This window comes from Canis lupus, chromosome 1, assembly GCF_048164855.1.
Source record: "Canis lupus baileyi chromosome 1, mCanLup2.hap1, whole genome shotgun sequence".
In the NCBI taxonomy this organism is placed as follows: domain Eukaryota; kingdom Metazoa; phylum Chordata; class Mammalia; order Carnivora; family Canidae; genus Canis; species Canis lupus.
This window is the reverse complement of record NC_132838.1, coordinates 118,377,500-118,400,273: the sequence shown is the minus strand read 5'-3', so window position 1 is coordinate 118,400,273 and position 22,774 is coordinate 118,377,500. Positions and strand designations below refer to the sequence as shown.

Here is a 22,774-nt window from a genome sequence, read left to right as displayed (position 1 = left end):
TCAGGCCATGAACCTGGGAGTCCAGGATCGAGTCCCACATCAGGCTTCCTGCATGAAGCCTTCTTCTCCCTCTGCCTGTCTCTCTCTTTCTCTGTGTCCCATGAATAAATAAATAAAATCTTAAAAAAAAAAAAAAAGAAAAGAAAGCATCTTCCTATAAGAGACACTTGAGCCCGAGAGTTTCCTGGAGGGACTAAAATTCTAGTATGCTCTGAGTCACAGAGGGATCACTGACAAAGGAAAAAGATACCCATGTGTGTAGTTATGAGGCAGTAGCAACTCAGTGAGCTGGGTGTCATGGTGTCTGAAGTGAGAGCATCTTGACAATCTGTCTCTTCTCTTTTGCTCCTGTAGCACCATATGTTAACATCCTTAAGGATACACACCCTTGTTGTATTTCTTTTTTTCTTTTTTTTAATTTTATTTATTTATTCATGAGAGACACAGAGAGAGGGAGGCAGAGACACAGGTAGAGGGAGAAGCAGGCTCCACGCAGGGAGCCTGATGTGGGACTCGATCCCGGGACTTCAGGATCACGCCCCTGGCTGAAGGCAGGTGCTATACCACTTAGCCACCCAGGGATCCCCCTCTATTGTATTTCTTGCCAGCCTGGGTGCTCCCCATACCTGGTACCTAATAATGGCATGGGGTTAGATGCTTAAACTATGTTTTCATTATATTTCTTATAAAGAATTTGTACTTTTTTCTGTGACCAGAAGATGCTGGGGGTTGGGGGGGAGGGGAGTGATGATCACTCTGAGATTAGAGAAGAATAATCCAGGTGAGAGATGGTAAAAGAATTTGGATCAAAGCAGAGGCTATGGGAAGGAGGGGATCAATTTGGGAGATAATTTGTATAGTGGCAGGTCTTGGTGACCACTGGCTGTGAGAGGAAAAAATTGGAAGTCAACAAAAATGGTTTTGAGAGTTCATCTTACGAAGTTGGATGACTGTTGATGCTATTCTGGAGATGGGGGTTTGAAGGCTGTTATCTGGAGTACAAGGGTCTTCATTCTGGGAGTATGCAGTGTGTCCTTGTCAGTATGATTTACATCTTGATGGTTAAAGTTTTGTTACTTAGAGTTTTTATTTTATTTCCTTTGTGCATTCCATTTTACCCATTTCATATATTGAAGACATGTTATTTTTGTAGTGAGTAACAACTGTTCATAGGACATGGAGTCTGAGGCCTTGAAAGTTGTGGGCTCTTGGGCAAGTCATTTAACTTTTCTTATCCTCGGTGGTTCATCTCCAAAATGAGGATGACGATGTCATAAGATTCCTGTGAGAATTAACTGAAGGGGTGGATGACAATACTCTGTAAAACATATATAAATACTGGCTATTGTTTGAAATCCACTATGCTGCCTTTTGGGGAAGGATCTTAGTAGTATCCAAGGGTCTGTTAGGATCTTATAGTATTGGCATATTCATGCATTCTTCGTGATCTTAGGACAAAAATCTATTAAATTAACTGATTTCATTAACCCTTTGGCATTGAGGACAGTATATAGCTCTTGTGAAATGCACAGTACTCATGTATAATAGGAACTTTACTGAGTCTTCAGTAGAACCAATACTCCTCTTCTTCTCCTCCTCCTCCTCCTCCTCCTCCTCCTTCTTTCTTCTCCTCCTCCTCTTCTTCTTCTTCTTCTTCTTCTTCTTCTTCTTCTTCTTTCTTCTTTCTTCTTTCTTCTTTCTTCTTTCTTCTTTCTTCTTTCTTCTTTCTTCTTCTTCTTTCTATTTTTTGAACCAATACCTGTCAAACAAGGTGGGGATGAAAAGAACCTTGGTTTTGGCATTAGAAGATTTGGTCCTGGATGGATGACTACTTACTTACCTTTTTTTTTTTTTTTTTTAATGGTTTTAGGCCCATTTTATAGGATGGTTGGCAGGATTCAATGAGGTAAAGCATGTTCGCTCACCCAACAAATACTGATTCTATCCTAGATGTCAGGCACTGTTGTAGATGCTTAGATTCAGCAGGAAATGACACAAAGTCCATGTTTGCATAGATTTTTACATTCTAGTGGGGGAGATTAAAAATAAATAGATATGAGATTTGCTGAAGTAATAAGGAAAATAAAACAGAGCTTTTTAAAGTAGGATGTCAAGAAATCCCCAGAGGAAATGACATGCCTGGCAGGTATAGGGTATAAAAGCAGTTCACTGCATAGTGAAAACGTGTAAAACCAAGTCTGGATAGAGTGGGCAGTGTGAAATCAAATGGTTTTTCTCTCATAGTACTGGACACAATGAATCTAGAAAAAACAAACATTAAAAAGAAAATCCCTTTCATAGGCCATGAAATAAGGGAAGGGATTTAATACCATAAAACCGGAAGTGTCAGCCCAGGATGTAATATCACTAAATGTCTAATTCAGTTCTGAGTGCTTTGTATTTATTAATGTAATTCATTTTTAGTTCTCCCAGAGAAAGGCGCAGAAATCTGTGGTATGGTTTAGCGCAAGTTCTAACCAGGCAGCCCTCTTTTCCCACCTCTCCAGGATATACTGATTAGTCCACAAGCTCCTGAGAACACTGAATAATAATCTTGAATCTGGGAAGAAGCGAACATGAGGAAAAATCTGTCTTCTGGTTGGGGGGATGGTGTAACCGGCTGCTGGGCACAGAACTGGGGATGGCGGATGATGGTGCAGAACTAGGGGTTGCTTCTCAGAAGCAATAGTTGCTGGGTTCCATGACGAGTTAGAATAATGATAAGAGAAGTCAAGAGTGGTTCCCCCCAGGAGTGTGAGATCTCTCCCAACATATGACATTCACACTGACTCAGAAGTACAAGCAAAGCCCAGGTGTTCTAGTAAAGACTAGTAAAGATTACATCTAGTTGGGGATCCCTGGGTGGCTCCGCGGTTTAGCGCCTGCCTTCGGCCCAGGGCGTGATCCTGGAGACCTAGGATCGAGTCCCACATCGGGTTCCCTGCATGGAGCTTGCTTCTCCCTCTGCCTGTTTCTCTGCCAATCTCTCTCTCTCTCTCTCTCTCTCTCTCTCTCTCGAATAAATAAAATCTTAAAAAAAAAATTACATCTAGTCTTAGAAGAACTATATTCATCCTCCCCTCCATTCCCTGTCTTTTACCACTGACAGAAAAGTAGTGGAAATGAAAAAGTCTTGGAGAAGGAGAGATGAATGAACCCCAGATGGGAGATTGACAGGAAATCCGTAAAAAATCATTTTTTACACATACCATTTTGGAGCAAATAGATGGTCTAAGCAGAGTTGCTCCCGTTAGGCATGAGTGAGCCGAGAAGTGGCATGCCACCCTTGTCATAGTATGGGCCTTAAAATTAAAGACATGAATAGTACTTATAAAGATGAATTGAGAACCGTGTCTGGAAGAAAGCATCATCTCAGGACACCTAATTCCCAGGAGATTCTTCAAGATAAGAACTTCATAAGAAAATGAATTCGATGCAACCTAGACCTCAGAGGTGAGAAAATAACTGAGATGGCAGAAGAAACTTGCATTGCTGTGTACAGCATTACAGATCTAATAAATTTGGAATATAAGGAACATAATAGACTTAGCTAAAAATCAAAGCACTGCCACAGAGAAAAGACTTGAAATAATCCAGTGAGTCCAGAAGAAAAAGACTAAGCAATCAGGAGCTGATATCTGTGGAAGGCTGATAAAAAGTCATTACTATTAGGATAATTGGTGTCCAAGATAGAGAACCTAGCAAATGGATCAAAAACAGTATTCAGAGATAAAATAGGAAATTTCCTCCAACAAATGAAATATGAACCAAATCTGCAAAGTACATTGAGTTCAAGAGTGATTGACAGCAAAGAGGCTTAGCCTGCTGGTAGTGCTTTTTTTTTTTTTTTTTTTTTTTAAGATTTTATTTATTCATGAGAGACACACAGAGGGGCAGAGACACAGGCAGAGGGAGAAGCAGGCTCCATGCAGGGAGCCTGATGCGTGACTTGATCCCGGGACTCTAGGATTTTGCCCTGGGCCGAAGGCAGGTGCTCAAGTGCTGAGCCAACCAGGAGTCCCCCTGGTGCTAGTTTTAAAAATAGTGTCAATTAAAAAAAATTTTTTTTTTTTTTCTTTTTTGTTTTTTCAATTTAAAAAATTTTAACCATTCTAATAGGTGGTAGTAGTATTTCATTGTGGTTTTATTTTTCATTTTCCTAATAACTAATAATGTTAAGCATTTTTACATGTACTTATTTGGCATCTACATATCTTCTTTTTTTCTTTTTTTAAGATTTTATTTATTTTTTCATGAGAGATCCAGAGAGAGAGAGGCAGAGACATAGGCAGAGGGAGAAGCAGGCTCCATGCAGGGAGCCTGACGTGGGACTCGATCCCCAGTCTCCAGGATCACATCCTGGGCCGAAGGTGGCACTAAGCCGCCGAGCCACCGGGACTGCCCATGTACATCCATTCTTAAATGCCTTTGATGAGGTGCGGTTGAGATACAGTAAACAGCCCATATTAAAAATGTACACTTTAAGTTTTGATATGTGTACACCCATGAAATCATTGCCACAATCAAGGTAATGAGCATCTAGCTCACACACTTATTTGTACACACATACACACATACCTTGCCAAAAATTTTTTTTTCTTTTTTTGTGGGTTGGGGAGAGTCAGAGGGAGAGGACGAGAGATAATCTTAAGCAGGCTCCATGCCCACTGTGGAGCCTGAAGCGGAGCTCGATCTCAAAACCCTGAGATCATGACCTGAGCTGAAATCGAGTTGTATGCTTAACTGAGCCATTCAGGGACCCCGCCTCAGAAGTTTCTTTGTACTCATACGTAAATCCTCTCACCCTGTGTCTTCCCCATCCCCAGGCAACCACGGACCTTCTTGTCATTATACCTTAGTATATTTTTTACAAATTTCTATAAATGAAATCATAAAGGGTATACGTTTTGGTGGGGGGCGTCTGGTCTCTTTCACTCGGTATAATTTCAAGATTCATCCTTGTGTGTGTCAGTGGTTTATTGGTTTTTACTGCTGTGTAATATTCTGTTGTATAAATATACCACGAGTTGTTTATCCGTGCATGTGTTGATGGGTGTTTGGGTTATTATAAATAAAGCTGCTATAAACATTAGTGTATATAAATCTTTGTATGGGCATATGCTTTCATTTCTCCTGGGTAAATATCTGGGATCGAAATGGTTAGATCTTATGATATGTATGTGTTTAACTTCTTAGAAACAGCCAAACTGGTTTTCAAAGTGGCTGTACTGGTAACATTCATTTCAGTAGGGACACCTGAGTGGCTTAGCCATTGGGTGGCTGCCTTCGGCTCAGGTCGTGATCCCAGGATTCGGTATCAAGTCCCACATCAGGCTCCCTGTGAAGAGCCTGCTTCTCCCTCTACCTGTGTCTCTCTGCCTCTCTCTCTGTCTCTCACGAATAAATAAATAAGTCTTTAAACAAAAAATATTCACTCCAGTAGTGTGTAAGAGTTCTAGTTCCTCTGTGCCTTTGGCAGTACAGGATACAGTGTTTAATTTTAGTCGTTCTAGAAGATGTGGAGTAGCAATATTTCCTTGTGGTCTTAGTTTGTGTTTCTCTAATGACTAGTGATGTCGAACACCTTTTCAAGTGCTTGTTTTCCATCTATATCTGTCATCTTTCTGAGTGTGTCTGTTCAAATCTTGCCCACATTTTTATTAGGCTGTTTATCTTTTTGTTACTAAGAGAAATTATATGTTCAGGATATAAGTTCTTATTTTATTTTTAAGATTTTATTTATTATTTATTTTGAGAGAGAGAAAGACCATGAGTGGGGGGAGGAACAGAGAGAGACAAGTAGACTCCTTGCTGAGCAGGGAGCCCAACGCTGGACTTGATCCTATGATCATGAGATCATGGCCTGAGCCAAAATCAAGAATTGGAGGCCCAACTAACTAAAGCACTCTGGTGCCCCAAGGATATGGGTCCTTTTTGGGATCTATGCTTTTCCCATATTTTCTCCCTGTCTGTGGCTTGCCTTTTATTTATTTTATTTTGATTGTTTTTTTTTTTTTTTTAAGATTTTATTTATTTATTCATGAGAGACATGGAGATGGGCAGAGGAAGAAGCAGGCTTCCTGCAGGGAGCCCGATGTAGGACTCAATCCCAGAACCCTGGGATCACAACCTGAGCCACAGACAGATGCTCAACCACTGAGCCACCCCCAGGCGCCCCAATTTTTATTATTTTTTAAAGATTTTATTTATTAGAGAAAGAGCACATGATCATAGGATAAGAGGTAGAGGGACAGGCTGACTCCCCACTGAGCATGGAGCCTGGCATGGGGATCAATCCCAGGACCCTGAAATCCTGACCTGAGCTGAAGTTAGATGCTTAGCCAACTGAACCACCCAGGTTTCCCTGCCTTTCATTTATTAATAGGGTCTTTTGGGATCCCTGGGTGGCGCAGTGGTTTAGCGCCTGCCTTTGGCCCAGGGCGTGATCCTGGAGACCCGGGATCGAATCCCACGTCGGGCTCCCGGTGCATGGAGCCTGCTTCTCCCTCTGCCTATGTCTCTGCCTCTCTCTCTCTCTCTCTCTCTGTCTCTGTGTGTGTGTGTGTGTGACTATCATAAATAAATAAACATTTAAAAAAAAGATTTATTTATAAAAAAAAATAGGGTCTTTTGAAGAGATGTTTTACATTTTGATCAAGTCCAACTGAACAGTTTTTTTTATTTGGTAGTTCAACTTTTAATTTCCTCAGAAATTTCTATCTAACCAAAGGTAACAGAATTTGGTGCATTTGATTTCCTGTGTTTTCTTATAGGAGTTCTCAGTTTTAGTTCTTACATTTAGGTCTGTGATCCATTTTGAGTTAATTTTTCTATATAATATATGAGGGTTGAGGTTCTTTTTTTGTATGAATATCCAGTTGTGGCAACACCAGTTTCTTTTTTTTTTTAATTTTTTTTTTAAATTTATTTATGATAGTTACACAGAGAGAGAGACAGAGACACAGGCAGAGAGAGAAGCAGGCTCCATGCACCAGGAGCCCGATGTGGGATTCGATCCCAGGTCTCCAGGATCGCGCCCTGGGCCAAAGGCAGGCGCCAAACCGCTGCGCCACCCAGGGATCCCGCAACACCAGTTTCTATTACTGATCATTTTTGTCTTGCTTATCATTTACTGAGAGGGGAGGTGTTGGGTATCTGGGTGGCTCAGTCAGTTAAGCATCTACCTTATGATCCCAGTGTCCTGGGACAGAGCCATGCATCGGGCTCTCCGCTCAGCGAGGAGACTGCTTCTCTCTCTCCCTCAGCCCCTCCCCTCTGCTTGTGTGTGCTCATGTGTATGCATGTACTTTCTTTGTCTCTCTCAAATAAATAAAATCTTTTAAAAAGAGGGCTGTTGAGACACCTGGGTGGCTCAGTGATTGAGCGTCTACCTTCAGCTCAGGGCATGATCTCGTGATTCAGGATTGAGTCCCACATGGGGCTGCCTGCAGGGAGCCTGCTTCTCCCTCTGCCTGTGTTTCTGCCTCTTTCACTCTCTGTGTCTCTCATGAATAAATAAAAAATAATCTTTAAAAAAAAGAATTAAAAGAGTGTTAAAACCTTCAACTATGATTATAGATATGTCTTTTTCTCCTTCTTAAAGTTTGTCTCATGCATTTTAGTACTGTTTTAAGATGTATGCATGTGCAGGATTATTATATTTATCTGAAGAATTGATCCTGTTATAAATAAATGTTCCTGTTTATTTCTGATGATACTCCTTCCTTGGAGTGTATTTGATCTGATGTCAGTATAGGCACACTAGCTTTCTTTTGTTTAGTTTTTGTATGGTTGATCTTTTTTATACTCTTCCTTTAAATATAAAGTGGGTTTGTTTGGGGTTTTTTGATAAATTATTTGATTTATTTAAACTAAAAAAGAAAAAAAAAAAACGTTCACTTATTTCTCCCACCCCTGATCCTTGCCTCTGGGAACCACCAATTTCTTCTCTATGAGTTTGGTTTGGTTTTTGTTTTTTTTAGGTCCTGCATGTAAGTAATTTCACAGTCTTTCTCTGACTTACTTCACTTAGCATCATGCCCTTGAATCCCATCCCTGCTGTTGTAAATGTCAAAACTTCCTTCTTTATGGCTGAGTGTTCTGTTGTTTATGTATATCCTGTATATATGCATACACACACACATATAACACACGTACACGCACAGTACAATTTTCTTTATCCATTTATCTGTCGATGGAACATGGGTTACTTGCGTGTCTTTGCTAATGTAAATAATGCTGCAGTGAACATGAGGGTAGGTATCTTTTTTGAGCTAGTGTTTTTGTCTCCTTTGAGTAAATACCCAGAAATGAGATTGCTGGATCATATGGTAATTCTGTTCCCAAGTTTTTTTTTTTTTTTTTTTTTTTTTTTTTTTTATAAATTTTTATTTATTTATGATAGTCACACAGAGAGAGAGAGAGAGAGAGAGGCAGAGACACAGGCAGAGGGAGAAGCAGGCTCCATGCACTGGGAGCCTGACATGGGATTTGATCCCGGGTCTCCAGGATCGTGCCCTGGGCCAAAGGCAGGCGCCAAACCGCTGCGCCACCCAGGGATCCCCTGTTCCCAAGTTTTTGAGGAACCTCCATACTGTTTTTTTGGGGGGTTTTTGGGAAGATTTTATTTATTTATTCACGATAGACATGGGGGAGAGGGGCAGAGACACAGGCAGAGGGAGAAGCAGGCTCCATGCTGGGAGCCCGACGTGGGGCTCTATCCACGGACTCCAGGATCGTGCCCCAGGCCAAAGGCAGGCGCTAAACCGCTGAACCACCCAGGGATCCCCATACTGTTTTTTTGTAGTGGCTGCACCAATTTACATTCCCACAAACAGTACACAAGGGTTCCCTTTTCTTTACACCTTTGCCAATATTTGTTATTTCTTGTCTTTTGGATAATTGCCATTCTAATGGGTGTGAGGTAATATCTAAAGTATAATTTTTAGGGGATCCCTGGGTGGTGCAGCGGTTTGGCGCCTGCCTTTGGCCCGGGGCACGATCCTGGAGACCTGGAATCGAATCCCACGTTGGGCTCCCGGTGCATGGAGCCTGCTTCTCCCTCTGCCTATGTCTCTGCCTCTCTCTCTCTCTCTCTCTGTGTGACTATCATAAATTAAAAAAAAAAAAATTTAAAGTATACTTTTTAAAGAGCGTATATATGTATGTATATATATATATGTCTTGCCTTTATTTTATCCAGACTGCTTTTTGCAGTGTCTCTTGAGCCCATTTAATGTAATTATTGGTAGTGGTGGGTTAATTTTATCATCCTGGTATTGGCTTTTTTCTTTTTAGTTTTCTTGTCCCTGTTTTCCTTTAACCTTCTTTTTCAGTGAATTGAATATTTTTAGTTGATGATTTTATGTCTTTTTTGTTGCCATAAAAAGTGTTTGCTCAAGTGATTATAATGTGCATCTTTGATTTACTGTATTTTATGCACAGTTGTTTGCTACTTTATGAACTTGCCAATGAAAAATATCATTAAACTTTACCCCCAATGGGGGCTTAATTCATAATCCTGAGATCAAGAATCACATGATCCACCAAACTAGCCAGGCAGGGACTCCAGCTATAAAAATAATTTTAAGGATAAAAAATAGCTTCAATTTATTTATTTATTTATTTATTTATTTATTTATTTATTTATTTATTTATGATTTTTATTTATTTATTCATAAGAGACACAGAGACAGAGAGAGAGGCAGAGACACAGGCAAAGGGAGCAGCCTTTGCTTCCAGCCTGCATGGAGCCTGACATGGGACTCGGTCCTGGATCTCCAGGATCCTGCCCCGGGCCGAAGGCGGTGCTAAACCGCTGAGCCACTGGGGCTGCCCAGATTCACAGATTTTTGTTGTTGTTTCCTACCTACTGTTAACTTTTATTGACTGAAGTTCTTTATTTTGCTACAGCATTATTTGTTTTAGCATTTCTCTTTTGATCTTTTAGTTTCTATTTCTGTGCTTCCTTGTCTGTTTATGCATGTCCACCGTTTCTGCTTGATTGTTATATGTTTATCGTTGATATTTTGTTACTTTTTTGTTTGTTTTATTCTCCCTCCACTGATATTTTAGTCTTTTTCTGATAACCTCCATTATCTTATCTGTGGGTATTTTTAAAAGATTTTATTTATTTATTTATTTATTTATTTATTTGAGAGAGAAAGTAACGTCAGGAGGAGGGGCAGAGAGACAAGCAGACTCCCAGCAGAGAGCCTGATGCAGGACTCAGTTCTGGAACCCTGGGATCATGACTTGAGCTGAAGGCAGACACTTAACTGACTGAGCCACCCAGGCGCGCCTGTATTTAGTTTCTTTTATTGTTTACCAGAGATGGTATGTTGACGAACAGTAGATACTGAAGTAAATATTTACTCCTTAGAAGGGTATGCCCCTTCTTCTGTAAGGCTAGTAATGTGCTTACTCTGTGGTTGAGCTGAGTCTGGACTTTGTTGCAATTTTAGTTAGATTCAGTTCAGCATTGGCTTTAGTACCTTCGTCCAGACCTTTTTTTTTTTTTTTTTTTTTTTTTAAGATTTTATTTATTTATTCAAGAGAGAGGCAGAGACACAGAGGAAGAAGCAGGCTCTTTGCAGGGAGCCTAATACGGGACTTGATCCCCAGACCCTGCCTGGATCAGGCCCTGAGCCGAAGGCAGATGCTCAGCTGCTGAGCCACCCAGGTGTCCCTTCATCCAGACTTTGAATCAAACATTGACAAGACTTCAGATACCTTGCTGAGCTCTACAGGCTTGCTAATAGATTTTGGGCCTTTGGATTTTCTTTGCTCTCTGGTTTTACTCCTGGTACTCTGTAAGAAGGAAACAAAGTTTGCAAAGCATGGCCTCTGGTGTTGGAATGTGATTTGTATGTGGTCCTTCAGGGTTCTTTGTTTCCTTGCCCTAGGTATTCCTGGAGTGGAGAACCACTTTTTCTGACCTGCCCTCCATCAGAAGTCACTCAGCTCCCAGCCTGCAGCCACTGTGGAGGCCGAAGGACATTTGAGTTTCAGCTTATGCCAGCACTGGTCAGCATGCTCAGAAGCACTAATTTAGGTAATAAGCCCTTTTTTAATTTGAATTTGTGGATCTATTGCACCAGTAATGGAATTATTTTATTTTTTTAAAGGATTTATTTATTTATTTATTTATTTATTTATTCATTCATTCATTCATTCATTCATAAGAGACACAGAGAGAGAGAGGCAGAGACACAGGTGGAGGGAGAAGCAGGCTCCATGCAGGGAGCCCAATGCGGGACTCGATCCCAGGACTCCTCGATCACACCCTGGGCCAAAGGCAGGCGCTAAACCGCTGAGCCACCCAGGGATCCCAATGGAATTATTTTAAAAGGAAAGGCTCTCATTTTGTTTCTGTTTACTTATCAAATATAAGCATATTATAGAAAATTTGGGAAATTTATAATCCAATCAATCATAACACAATCATGAATACCATTTGATTGGTTTAAAGCTTAGCTATTGGGCAGCCCAGGTGGCTCAGCGGTTTAGCGCCGCCTTCAGCCCAGGGCATTATCCTGGAGACCCGAGATCGAGTCCCACGTCAGGCTCCCTGCATGGAGCCTGCTTCTCCCTCTGCCTGTGTTTCTGCCTCTCTCTCTGTGTCTCTCATGAATAAATAAATAAAAATCTTAAATAAGTAAATCAAGCAAGCAAGCAAGCAAGCTATTTTTTAGCCTTAACATGATTTTTATAGCAGGAGTCCCTGCCTGGCTAGTTTGGTGGATCGTGTGATTCTTGATCTCAGGATTATGAGTTAGCTCCCATTGGGAGTAAAGTTTACTTACTTAAAAAAAAATTTTTCATAGCATATTATAGTCAAAATATATTATTCTTTTTAAGATTTTATTTATTTAGAAGAGCACACACAAGCATACAAGTGTAGGAACAGGGGAGGGGTAGAGGGAGATGGAGAAGTAGACTCCCCACTGAGTGGGGAGTCTGACGTGGGCCTCATTCCCAGACTCCAAGTGAAAGGCAGACACCCAACTGACTAAGCCACCCAGGCACCCCTTTTATTCTTTAAAAAAAAACGGGGGGCACAGGGGAGGGAGAATAACTTTTATAGGGGCACCTGGCTGGCTCAGTTGGAAGAGCATATAACTCGATCTTGAGGTCATGAATTTGAGACCCATGTTGAGTGTAGACATTACTAAATAAATAAATAAATAAATAAATAAATAAATAATGTGTAAAAAAATAACTTTTGGGGCACCTGGCAGGCTCAGTTGGTAGAGCCTGTGTTGGTTTGGGGGTTGTGAGTTCAAGGTCCATGTTGGCAAATAGAATTTACTTTAAAAATTTAAAAGGGACACTTGAGTGGCTCAGTGGTTTAGCGCCTGTTTTCAGCCCAGAGCATGATCCTGGAGTCCAGGGATCGAGTCCCACGTTGGGCTAAAATTTTTAATTTTTGTTTTAAAAATTCTAAATGTAAAGATCATATAATGATGATAAAATCATAACTAAAATCATACAAAAATTATTTTTAAATTTTTAAAAAAAGATTTTATTTGAGCGAGAGAATGCACACAAGCATGGGCAGAGGGACAAGCAGTCTACCCACTGAGCATAGAGCCTGACACAGGCTCGATCCCAGGACCCTGAGATCATGACCAGAGCTGAAGTCAGATGCTAAACCAACCAAGGCACCCAGGCACCCCGTAAGAGTTATCTTTTAAATTTTTATTTTTTAAAGATTTTATTTATTTATTCATGAGAGACACAGAGAGACAGAGAGGCAGAGACCTAGGCAGAGGGAGAAGCAGGCTCCAAGCAGGGAGCCCAATGTGGGACTCGATCCCAGGTCTCCAGGATCACACCCTGGGCTGAATGCTGCGCTAAACTGCTGAGCCACCCAGGCTGCCCAAAACTCAATTTTTTTACGTGGATATTTAGGGTTTTCTACGTATAAGATCAAATAATCTGCAACAGATCATTTTATTTCTTTCTTTTTTTTTAAATATTATTTCTTTTCAATTCTGCCTTTTTTTTTTTTTTTTTTTAAGATTATTTATTTATTCATGACAGAGGGGGAGAGAGAGAGAGAGAGAGAGAGGGAGGCAGAAGGAGAAGCAGGCTCCAAGCAGGGAGCCCGAAGTGGGACTCAATCCCAGGTCTCCAGGATCACACCCTGGGCTGAAGGCTGCGCTAAACCTCTGGGCCACCAGGGCTGCCCTGCCTTTTTCTTTTTTGCTTAATTCCTCTATAAATTCTGTGTTGATTGGAAGTGTTAAAATTGGGCATCCTATCTTGTTCCTGATTGAGGAATTTCCTTTCTGTTTATTGAGTTATTTTTTATCAGTTGAGTGTGTTGATTTTTGTCAAATGCTTTTTCTGAATCAATTGAGATGATCGTGCAGTTGTATTCATTTTATTAAGTGTATTACATCAATTTTTGTATATTTAACCACCTTTGCATTTTGAGATAAATCTTACTGGATCATGGTATATAAATTTTTTTAAGATTTTATTTTATTTTTATTATTTATTTATTTTTTTATTATTATTTTTTTTAAGATTTTATTTATTCATGAGAGACACACAGAGAGAGAGGGGGCAGACATAGGCAGAGAGAGAGCAGGCTCCATGCAGGGAGCCTGATGTGGGACTCAATCCGGGACTCCAGGATCACATCCTGGGCCGAAGGCAGGTGCTCAACCGCTGAGCCACCTAGGCGTCCCAAGATTTTATTTTATTTTTATATTTTTTTTAAGATTTATTTATTTTATGATAGAGAGAGAGAGAGAGAGAGAGAGGCAGAGACACAGGAGGAGGGAGAAGCAGGCTCCATGCCAGGAGCCCGACGTGGGACTCGATCCCGGGACTCCAGGATTGCGCCCTGGGCCAAAGGCAGGCGCTAAACCGCTGAGCCACCCAGGGATCCCCCCAAGATTTTATTTTTAAATACCCTCTATACCCAACAGGGGAGTCAGACTCATAACCCTAAGATTAAGAGTCACATGCTCTACTGACTTAGCCATCCAGGCGCCCTGGTGTATAAATCTTTTTAATAAGCTCTTGGATTTTGTTTGCTAGTATTTTGTTGAGGATTTTTATATCTTACATTTATTTTATTTTTTAATTTATTTTATTTCTTAAAGACAATTTTTTTAAAGATTTTGTTTATTTATTCATGAGAGACAGAAAGTGAGAGAGAGGGATCCCTGGGTGGCGTAGCGGTTTGGCACCTGCCTTTGGACCAGGGCGCGATCCTGGAGACCCAGGATCGAATCCCACATCGGGCTTCTGGTGCATGGAGCCTGCTTCTCCCTCTGCCTGTGTCTCTGCCTCTCTCTCTCTCTCTGTGTGTGACTATCATAAATAAAAAATAATAAAAATAATAAAAAAAAGAAAGTGAGAGAGAGAGGCAGAGACACAGGCAGAGGGAGAAGCAGGCTCCATGCAGAGAGCCCGATGTGGGACTCGATCCCAGGACTCCAGGATCAGGCCCTGGCTGAAGGCAGGTGCCAAACCGCTGAGCCAGGGATCCTCCTATTTTATTTTTCTTTAAAGGTTATTTAAACAATCTCTACACCCAACATGAGGCTTGAACTCACAACTCTGAGATCAAGAGCTACATACTTTACCCACTGAGCCAGCCAGGCACCCCTGTATGTTGTATTTATAAGAGACGTTGGTCTGTAATTTTCTTGTAGTGCCTTAGTATAGCTTTGGTATTAAGATAATGCTTGTCTTGGGGCACCTGACTGGCTTGGTTGATGGGAGCATGTGTTTACTTCTATAATTTTTTAAGTAGGCTCCATGTGCAACATGGAGCCCAATGGAACCTTACACTCAAGACCTGAGCCCCAAGGGATGCCTGGGTGGCTTAGCGGTTGAGTGTCTGTAGGCCTTTGGCTCAGGGCGTGATCCTGGAGTCCCAGGATCGAGTTCCACATCGGGCTCTCTGCTTGGAGCCTGCTTCTCCCTCACATGTGTCTCTGCCTCTCTCTGTCTTTCATAAATAAATAAAATCTTAAAAAAAAAAAACCTGAGTGGAGATCAAGTCAACCAACTACGTCAACCAACCGCATGCAACTGTTGATCTCAGGGTTGAGCCCCATGAGTTTGAGCCCCATGTTGGGTATAGTGCCCTTTATAAAAAAAGAAAAAAAGGATAATGCCTCATAGAATGCGTTAGAAGTCATTCCTCTTTAGAGTAATCACTCCTCTTTAGTTGCTTGGCAGAGGTTAAGAGGGATTGGTATTTGAATGTTTTGTCATATTCACTAGTTAAACCATCTAGCTCTTGGGTTTTTTGTTGTTGGGTGGTTTTTGATTACTGGTTCAATCTCCTTACTAGTTACAGTCTATTCAGATTTTCTATTTCCTGAGTCAGTTTTGGTAGATTGCATCTATCTTTCTTTCTTTCTTTTTCTTTCTTTCTTTTTCTTTCTTTCTTTCTTTTTCTTTTCTTTTCTTTTCTTTTCTTTTCTTTTCTTTTCTTTTCTTTTCTTTTCTTTTCTTTCTTTTCTTTTCTTTTCTTTTCTTTTCTTTTTTTTCTTTCTTTTCTTTCTTTTCTTTCTATTTATGATAGTCACACACAGAGAGAGAGAGAGGCAGAGACATAGGCAGAGGGAGAAGCAGGCTCCTCGCAGGGACCCCGATGTGGGACTTGATCCCAGGTCTCCAGGATCATGCCCTGGGCCCAAGGCAGACGAGACGCTCAGCCACTGAGCCACCCAGGGATCCCTACCTGTTTGATTTTTTTTTTTTTTTTTTTTTAAATTTATGATAGTCACACAGAGAGAGAGAGAGAGAGAGGCAGAGACACAGGCAGAGGGAGAAGCAGGCCCCATGCACCGGGAGCCCAACGTGGGATTCGATCCCGGGTCTTCGCACCCTGGGCCAAAGGCAGGTGCCAAACCGCTGCGCCACCCAGGGATCCCTACCTGTTTGATTCTTACGGCCAGTTCTCAAACCCTCCTGAAGGTTCTCAATATTATTTTCCTCACAAATTGAACTCCAGACGACCTGGCTCCATGTTTATTTCCCTGAAGATGTCTCCTGTGTGCCTGGTTCTCCTGAACTAGTCTGAGCTCTAGACCCACACCGCTAGCATTGCTGTCATCCTGGGTCACCTTCTGCCTTTATTTTGGTATCTCTTTGCCCCCCTGCCAAGTGAGTCCCCCTGTTTCCTAGGACTCTTATCTTCCTCTTTTCTCAGCTTGTCCTTTCAGTTTTGATATAGCACTTCCTCTAGTAGTTTCCTGAGAATGGGTCATGGGAGATAGATAATTAAAGTATCCTATGGGTCTTAAAATATATTTATTCTATCTTTATGTTCATAACATAGTCAGATATGGGATCCTAAGCCATTAATAGTTGTTGTTTTTTTTTTCCAGAATTTTAAAGATTTCACCTCATTCTTTTTTTCTTTTCTTTTTTTTTTTTTTTTTTTTAAACTACTCTACACCCAATGTGAGGCTTGAACTTACAACCCCAGGATCCAAACTTGCATGCTGCTCCTACCGAGCCCACCAGATGCCCCATATTACCTCATTCTTTTAGCATCCTGTGTTGCTATAGAAAGCAGTCACGTTCTGACTGGTAGTCCCTTGAATGAGAACCTCCTTGCTTCCAGGTTACTTTTAAAATCTTCACTTTCTCTTTGTTATTCTGAAATTGTGTATATTGTGCTAAGTACTTAGTAGGTGGTGTTTTCAGTTCAGACACTCCTGTCCTTCAACTACTAGGATGATTTTCTTCCATTTTTCTTGTGCCTTTATGGGAACTTCTGTTTTGATTCTGTTCTCTTTTGTTCTGATTTTTGCCTCACTTGGCAGGAATTTTCTTCAACTTTGTTCTTTATTCATATTTTTAGTTGTGGTTAAAAAATATATAACATAAAATTTAACATCTTAATCATTTATTAGTATGCAACTTAGTAATGTTTAGTTTATTCACATTGTTGTGTAGCCAGTCTCTAAGAACTTTTTCTTTTGCAAAACTGAAACTCTATAAGCGATAACTCCCCATTTCCCCCTTTCCTCAGCCCTTGGCAACCACCATTCTACCTTCTGTTTCTATGAATTTGGCTACTTTAGATACCTCATGTAAGTGGAATCATAGAATTTACCCATTGAGACTGCCTTATTTCACTTAGCCTAATGTCTTTGAGGTTCATCTATGTTGTATTATGTGTTAGAATTTCCTTTTTAAAGCTGAATAATAGTCTTTCATATGGATCTACCACATTTCGTTCATCTGTTCATTTGTTGAACACTTGGGTTGCTGCTTCTTGGCTATTGTGAATATTGTTGCTATGCATATGGCAAATATCTCTTCAAGATCCTGTTTTCAGTTCTTTTGGATATGTATATATACCAGAAACAGAATTGCTAGATCATATGGTAATTTTATTTTTAATTCTTTGAGGAACCACTATAACATTTTCCATAGTGACTGCAACATTTTATATTTCTAGTCAACAGTATACAAGAATTCCAGTTTCTCCACATCCTCACCAACACTTGTTCTCTGTTTTGTTTTGTTTTGTTTTGTTTATAGTAAGCATCCTAATGGATGTGATGTATCTATTTTGGTTACAGTTTGCATTTCCCTAATGATTAATGATGTTGAGCACCTTTTCATATGAATTGGTTGTTAGCCATTTACATATCATTTTAGGAGAAATGTCTACTCAAGTCTTACTGTTCATTTGTAGTCAGGTTATTTGACTTTTTGTTGTTGAGCTGTAAGAGTTCTTTTTATATTCTGGATATGAACCCCTTATCAGATGTGATTTGCAAATGTTTTCTTCTATTTTGTAGGTTGCCTTTTCACTGTTAATTGTATCACTTGGTTCATCTAAGTTTTTAATTTTGATATATTCCATTTTGTCTATTTTCACTTCTGTTACCTGTGCTTTGGTTTCATATTCAGGAAATTCTTACCATTTACTTCCTTTTATTCCTTTTTTCCTTTTTTTTTTTTTTTTTTTTAAGATTTTACCTATTTATTCATGAGACACACAGAAAGATAGAGAGGCAGAGATATAGGCAGAGGGAGAAGCAGGCTCCGTGCAGGGAGCCCAGTGCAGGACTCGATCCTAGCACCCTGGAATCATGACCTGAGCCAAAGGCAGATGCTCACTGAGCCACCCAGGTGCCCCCATTTACTTTAAAAAAAAAAAAATAAAGCACACAGTAAAGTATCCAGTCTTAAGCCTACAGCTTGATTAATTTTTACATAAATACACTCCTGTAATCACCTTCCAGAACGAGATAGAGAGTGTTTGCAGTGTCCCAGAAAGCCCCTTGGGCCTGCTTCCCTCTAAGGTTATCAGTCTCCACTGTTCTCTTAGGAATTTTGCCTGTCCTGGAACTTCACCCAAGTGGAATCCTATGATGTGTGACTTTTGGGCCTGAGTGCTTCTGTTTAACATTATATCTTTGTTAGTTTTATCTTCTAACCCTTCTTTTGAATTTAGTTTGGCTGTTCTATTTTTATTTTTCAAAAGCTCTTCCTTGTTCTCTGAAACTTTTTCATTCCACCTTTTTGTTGTGTTTTGTTTTGTTTTATGATTTCTTTCATATCTTTAAGAAGTGGTCCAGGGGCACCTGGGTGGCTCAGTCAGTCAAGTGTCCTACTCTTCATCTTAGCTCAGGTCTTGATCTCAGGGTCATGAGTTCAAGTCCCCAAAAAAGAAGTGGTTTGTTTTTTTTAGTTTTCACTTATTACCTACGTTGTCTATTTTTTGCAATTTTTTAAAATACTTTAAGTAATCTGTATACCCAACATGGGACTTAAACCTGTAGCCCCAAGACCAAGAGTCGTGTGCTCCACTGACTGAATCCAGACATCCCTTCTGCAATTTCTCTGATCCTCGAATATTATGTTGGAGTTTTTTGGTAAATGTCTGGTGAACTTTGGAAATCACTATTACAGCATTTTTCAACATAAGTTTAGTCATCATTCTTGACATTAATACAGATAAAAAGTTTAGATAGATGGCTAGAAAAATGGGATGCTGGAATGGATTCTTTTTACCTGGTCTCTAAAAGATCCTTCTGAAGCTAGGAGAATTATATTCATTCCATTTTTCAATTTTAGATTATATGTATTTGGCTCTTTACTACTGTAAGTAAGGAAATTTGCTCCACCTCCAAATATTTTAGTACTTTCTTTAAGGTTTTTTAATTTCTTAAACTAATCTCTGCACCCATCATGGGGCTTGAATTTATAATCCCGAGATCAGGAGTCACATGCTCCCCCAACTAAACCAGCTGGGTGCCCCATTTTAGTATTATTTTTACTTCATTGAGGTCTGTAAGTCTATACTCTGTCACCATGATTGTCATAGCTGATAAGCTTTTGTTCTATGTTTAAATGGTTTGTGTGCTCACACTATTCTTTTCTGTGAGCTTTTCCATTCCTGAATCTTTTATTTTGATTTTTCTCTGGTAGCTACAGTCTATCAAGTGATATATCGCCTCAAGGAGGGCTTATAAGGCTTATTCTTACTTCTGAATGTCTGCCTCTGAACTGAAGGACAACCCAGTATGAAATCTTGAGGTCGCACTTTCTTCCGAATGATCGTAGGTATACCTGATGCTATGGTCCCCTCACAGTGAGAGCCCCTCTGGTTCTCTTGTTATTGCCCAGAGCCCCCGTCTCATGGGGAAGTATATTTTTCTCCAAATCCCTAAGATCTTTTATATTGCTACCTTTGGCATTGGGTGAAGTCTGAGGTTGGCCTGATTTCCCTCCCACTAACATTTGTGCTAGCACCTGTAGATTTTTCTTTATTTGTGAGGTCCAGTCACTTGAACTAACATGGTGTGCTATTGTAATGTTCCATAATTCTTTCATCCTGGGACACGGTGGATTTTCGGACCTGCATTTAATTTTTCTTTTCTTTTTTAAACTTCTTTTTTTTCTTTTTTAATTTTCTGAATATTTTTTCTGTTGCATATGTAGCTTTTCTACTGAAGCAGTAGCAGTTGCATTGGTCACCTTTTTCCTCTCTTGTGCTCACATCTTTCCTCTTTCCCTCGCATTTGCTGAGATTCTCTCAAGCCTTTCCTTTCTACTTGTAATGAGGTTTCACCTGTCTTTTGCATTCCTTGTGGCTTCTGGTGTTTTTCTTTTCTTTTTTGATTTTATTTATTTATTCATGAGAGACAGGGAGAGAGAGAGAGAGAGAGAGAGAGAGAGAGAGAGAGGCAGAGACGCAGGCAGAGGGAGAAGCAGGCTCCATGCAGGGAGCCCAATGTGGGACTCAATCCTAGGACTCCAGGATCATGACTTGAACCAAACAAAGGCAGACGCTTAACCGCTGAGCCACCCAAACATCCCTGTTTTTCATTAGATGTGTAATGGGGCTGTTTTGACCTATATCTTTTTTTTTCTTTTTTTTTTTTTTATTTATTTATGATAGTCACACACAGAGAGAGAGGCAGAGACATAGGCAGAGGGAGAAGCAGGCCCCATGCACCGGGAGCCCGACGTGGGATTTGATCCCGGGTCTCCAGGATCGCGCCCTGGGCCAAAGGCAGGTGCCAAACTGCTGCGCCACCCAGGGATCCCTTGACCTATATCTATATAGTTTCCTCTTTCTCCTGCCCCTTCCTCGCCCTTCTGCTGTGCCAGGTTCCTGGGCTCAGGCTTCATATACAGTACTCTGCTCTTTGGTTTCTTGTTCTGATTCCTTGCCTCTTCTTTCCTACCCTGGTGGCTACCAGTTCCAAGACCCCAGCCTTCTGATCATTGGCAAACTGCATGTTGCACATTCTGGTTGGAAATTACCTCAGATTTGCCAGGTGATTCCTCCCAGATCAGCTCTATTTTGGCCTTGTTGCTTCTGTTTTTGATGCTTTTTTTTTCCATTATACCTGCCTGCATTTTCCTTTCAAGGTGTTTTTTCCTTTGTTGCTCCAAACCTGTTGTCCAACTCCTCCTATTGACTCTAGTTTTCCTATTCTGGTATCAGTAGGAGTTCTTGTTGATCCTGTTTTCTTGGTGTTATTCTTCTCAGCTCTTAGGATTGTGTGTGTGTGTGTGTGCGCGCGCGCATGCGTGCCTGCGCACATGCACGCGCACTTTCTTGAAGATAGTGTTGTGTTCTATTAGTGTGGCATTTATTCATTTATTCATTCATTCATTTAAAGTGTATTTGTTTAATTTCTCTACCCAATGTGGATCACAAACTCACAATCCTGAGATCAAGAGTCATATGCTAAATTTACTGACTGAGCCAGCCAAGAGCCCCATGACATTTTTTTTAAAGGATTTTATTTATTTGAGAGAGAGCAGGGGAAGGGGCAGTGGGAGAGGGAGAGAATCTCAAGCAGATTCCACACTGAGCACGGAGCCCAATGCAGGGCTCAATCTTAGGACCCTGAGTTCATGACCTGGGCCAAGATCAAGAGATGAACACTTAACCGACTGAGAGCCATCAGGCACCCCCTCAATTTTTTTTAAGTAGGCTCCACCCCCAGCATCAAGCCCAACAGGGGGTTTGAACTCACCACCCTGAAATCAAGACCTGAGTTGATGTCAAGTCAGATGCTCAACCAACTGAGCCACCAGGCAGCCTCTGCCACCCCATGATATATTTTTAAATGATTTCCAGTATCCTAGACAGTTGTAATAAAGACTTAAAAGTATATTTTCCTGTTAATTCTGCTTTTCATCATCAGTGGTCCCCATTACTGTGGGAAAGAGTGTGACCAAAAGTTAGTGAGCACTGGTTTTGCTTTTCCTAATTATTTTTTCAGCTTATCAGGTAAAATCACTCCTGTAGCAACACGAGCTACCTTGATATTACATCATCTTTCTCCTTCCTTCTATTATCTTCTCATTGCTTAAACTCTTTGTTTTATAATGAGCACTTAAGATATGTCAGGCTCTGTTCTAAGTATCTTACCTGTGCTAGTTTATTTAATCCTCCTCACAGTAATCTTACCATGATAAAGTCATTATCACAGAGCAGTGAAGTCCCTTGGTCGGGTGGTGGAGCTGGGATTTTAACTCAGGTAGTCTTACTCCAGACTCTGGGCTCTTTCCACTAAGGAAACCTTCAAATATTGATTATATCTCCTAACACTTTCTCTGCTAGACTCCTGAATATGTTGTATCTTTCAGGTCTTTCTGTAGAATTTGGAACAATTCTAATTTACACATGTGAGAAGAGTTGCTGGCCTCAAAATCATCAGACTCCCATGGAAGAACTTTGTATTATACAAGAAGACCCAGATGAATCATTATTTAAGTAGAGCGTTTCCTTTTATTTATATAAATTAAAACAAATTTTTATGTCTGGATTTGTGTATTTTTCCTTCATTTTGACCCACAGATTATTAACTGTTTAAGTGCTGTCCTTTTTGCTGTATGGCACCTGTGCTGCGGCTACAGCAAGATTTAGAACCTTCTGGCTGTGAGCTGGGCTCTCCTCCCAGGGTCAGTTGCTTTTCTCCACAGTGACTGCTCCAAGCGTGGCTCCTCTCCAGCCCAGAGGTCAGGTGTTCCCTGCACAGGCAGCCTAGTGGGCTTTGTAGGAGGGAGAGCAGCTGAAGAGCCAGGGGCAGCTGTCAGCCTCTTCCCACTGCACTCTGTTGCAGTCCCTGTATGCTGATCAAATCACGCAACTCTCCCCAGTTTCTTAAGGCTCCTACCCTGTGACACTTACTGTTTAGATCCGACTGGCGTCCTCCCCACCCTCACCCTGTCCTACCTTCTTCCCCTGCAGCTTCACAGCAAAGGAGTCCTTTCTCTATTCTGATTATTATCCCTCCTTTCAGATGTTCACTTTTCC

General features: G+C 40.7%; 1 protein-coding gene across 6 annotated transcripts in view; it reads left to right on the top strand.

The window, feature by feature from the left end:
- The window catches only part of PDCD2L (programmed cell death 2 like), a 30,120-nt gene extending 7,837 nt beyond the window's left edge, over window positions 1-22,283 (top strand). For 2 of the 6 annotated variants that reach the window (XM_072781930.1, XM_072781907.1), the window contains 2 exons: window positions 10,905-11,053; window positions 22,105-22,283. In XM_072781930.1, coding sequence (XP_072638031.1) covers window positions 10,905-11,053; window positions 22,105-22,235 — 280 coding nt within the window. In that variant the 3' untranslated portion in view covers window positions 22,236-22,283. Of the gene's footprint in view, window positions 1-10,904; window positions 11,054-19,425; window positions 19,561-20,398; window positions 20,513-22,104 lie in introns of all 6 variants that reach the window. The other 4 variants (XR_012009385.1, XR_012009389.1, XR_012009393.1 and 1 more) reach the window with 4 other exon arrangements.
- The last annotated feature ends 491 nt before the right edge of the window (window positions 22,284-22,774 follow it).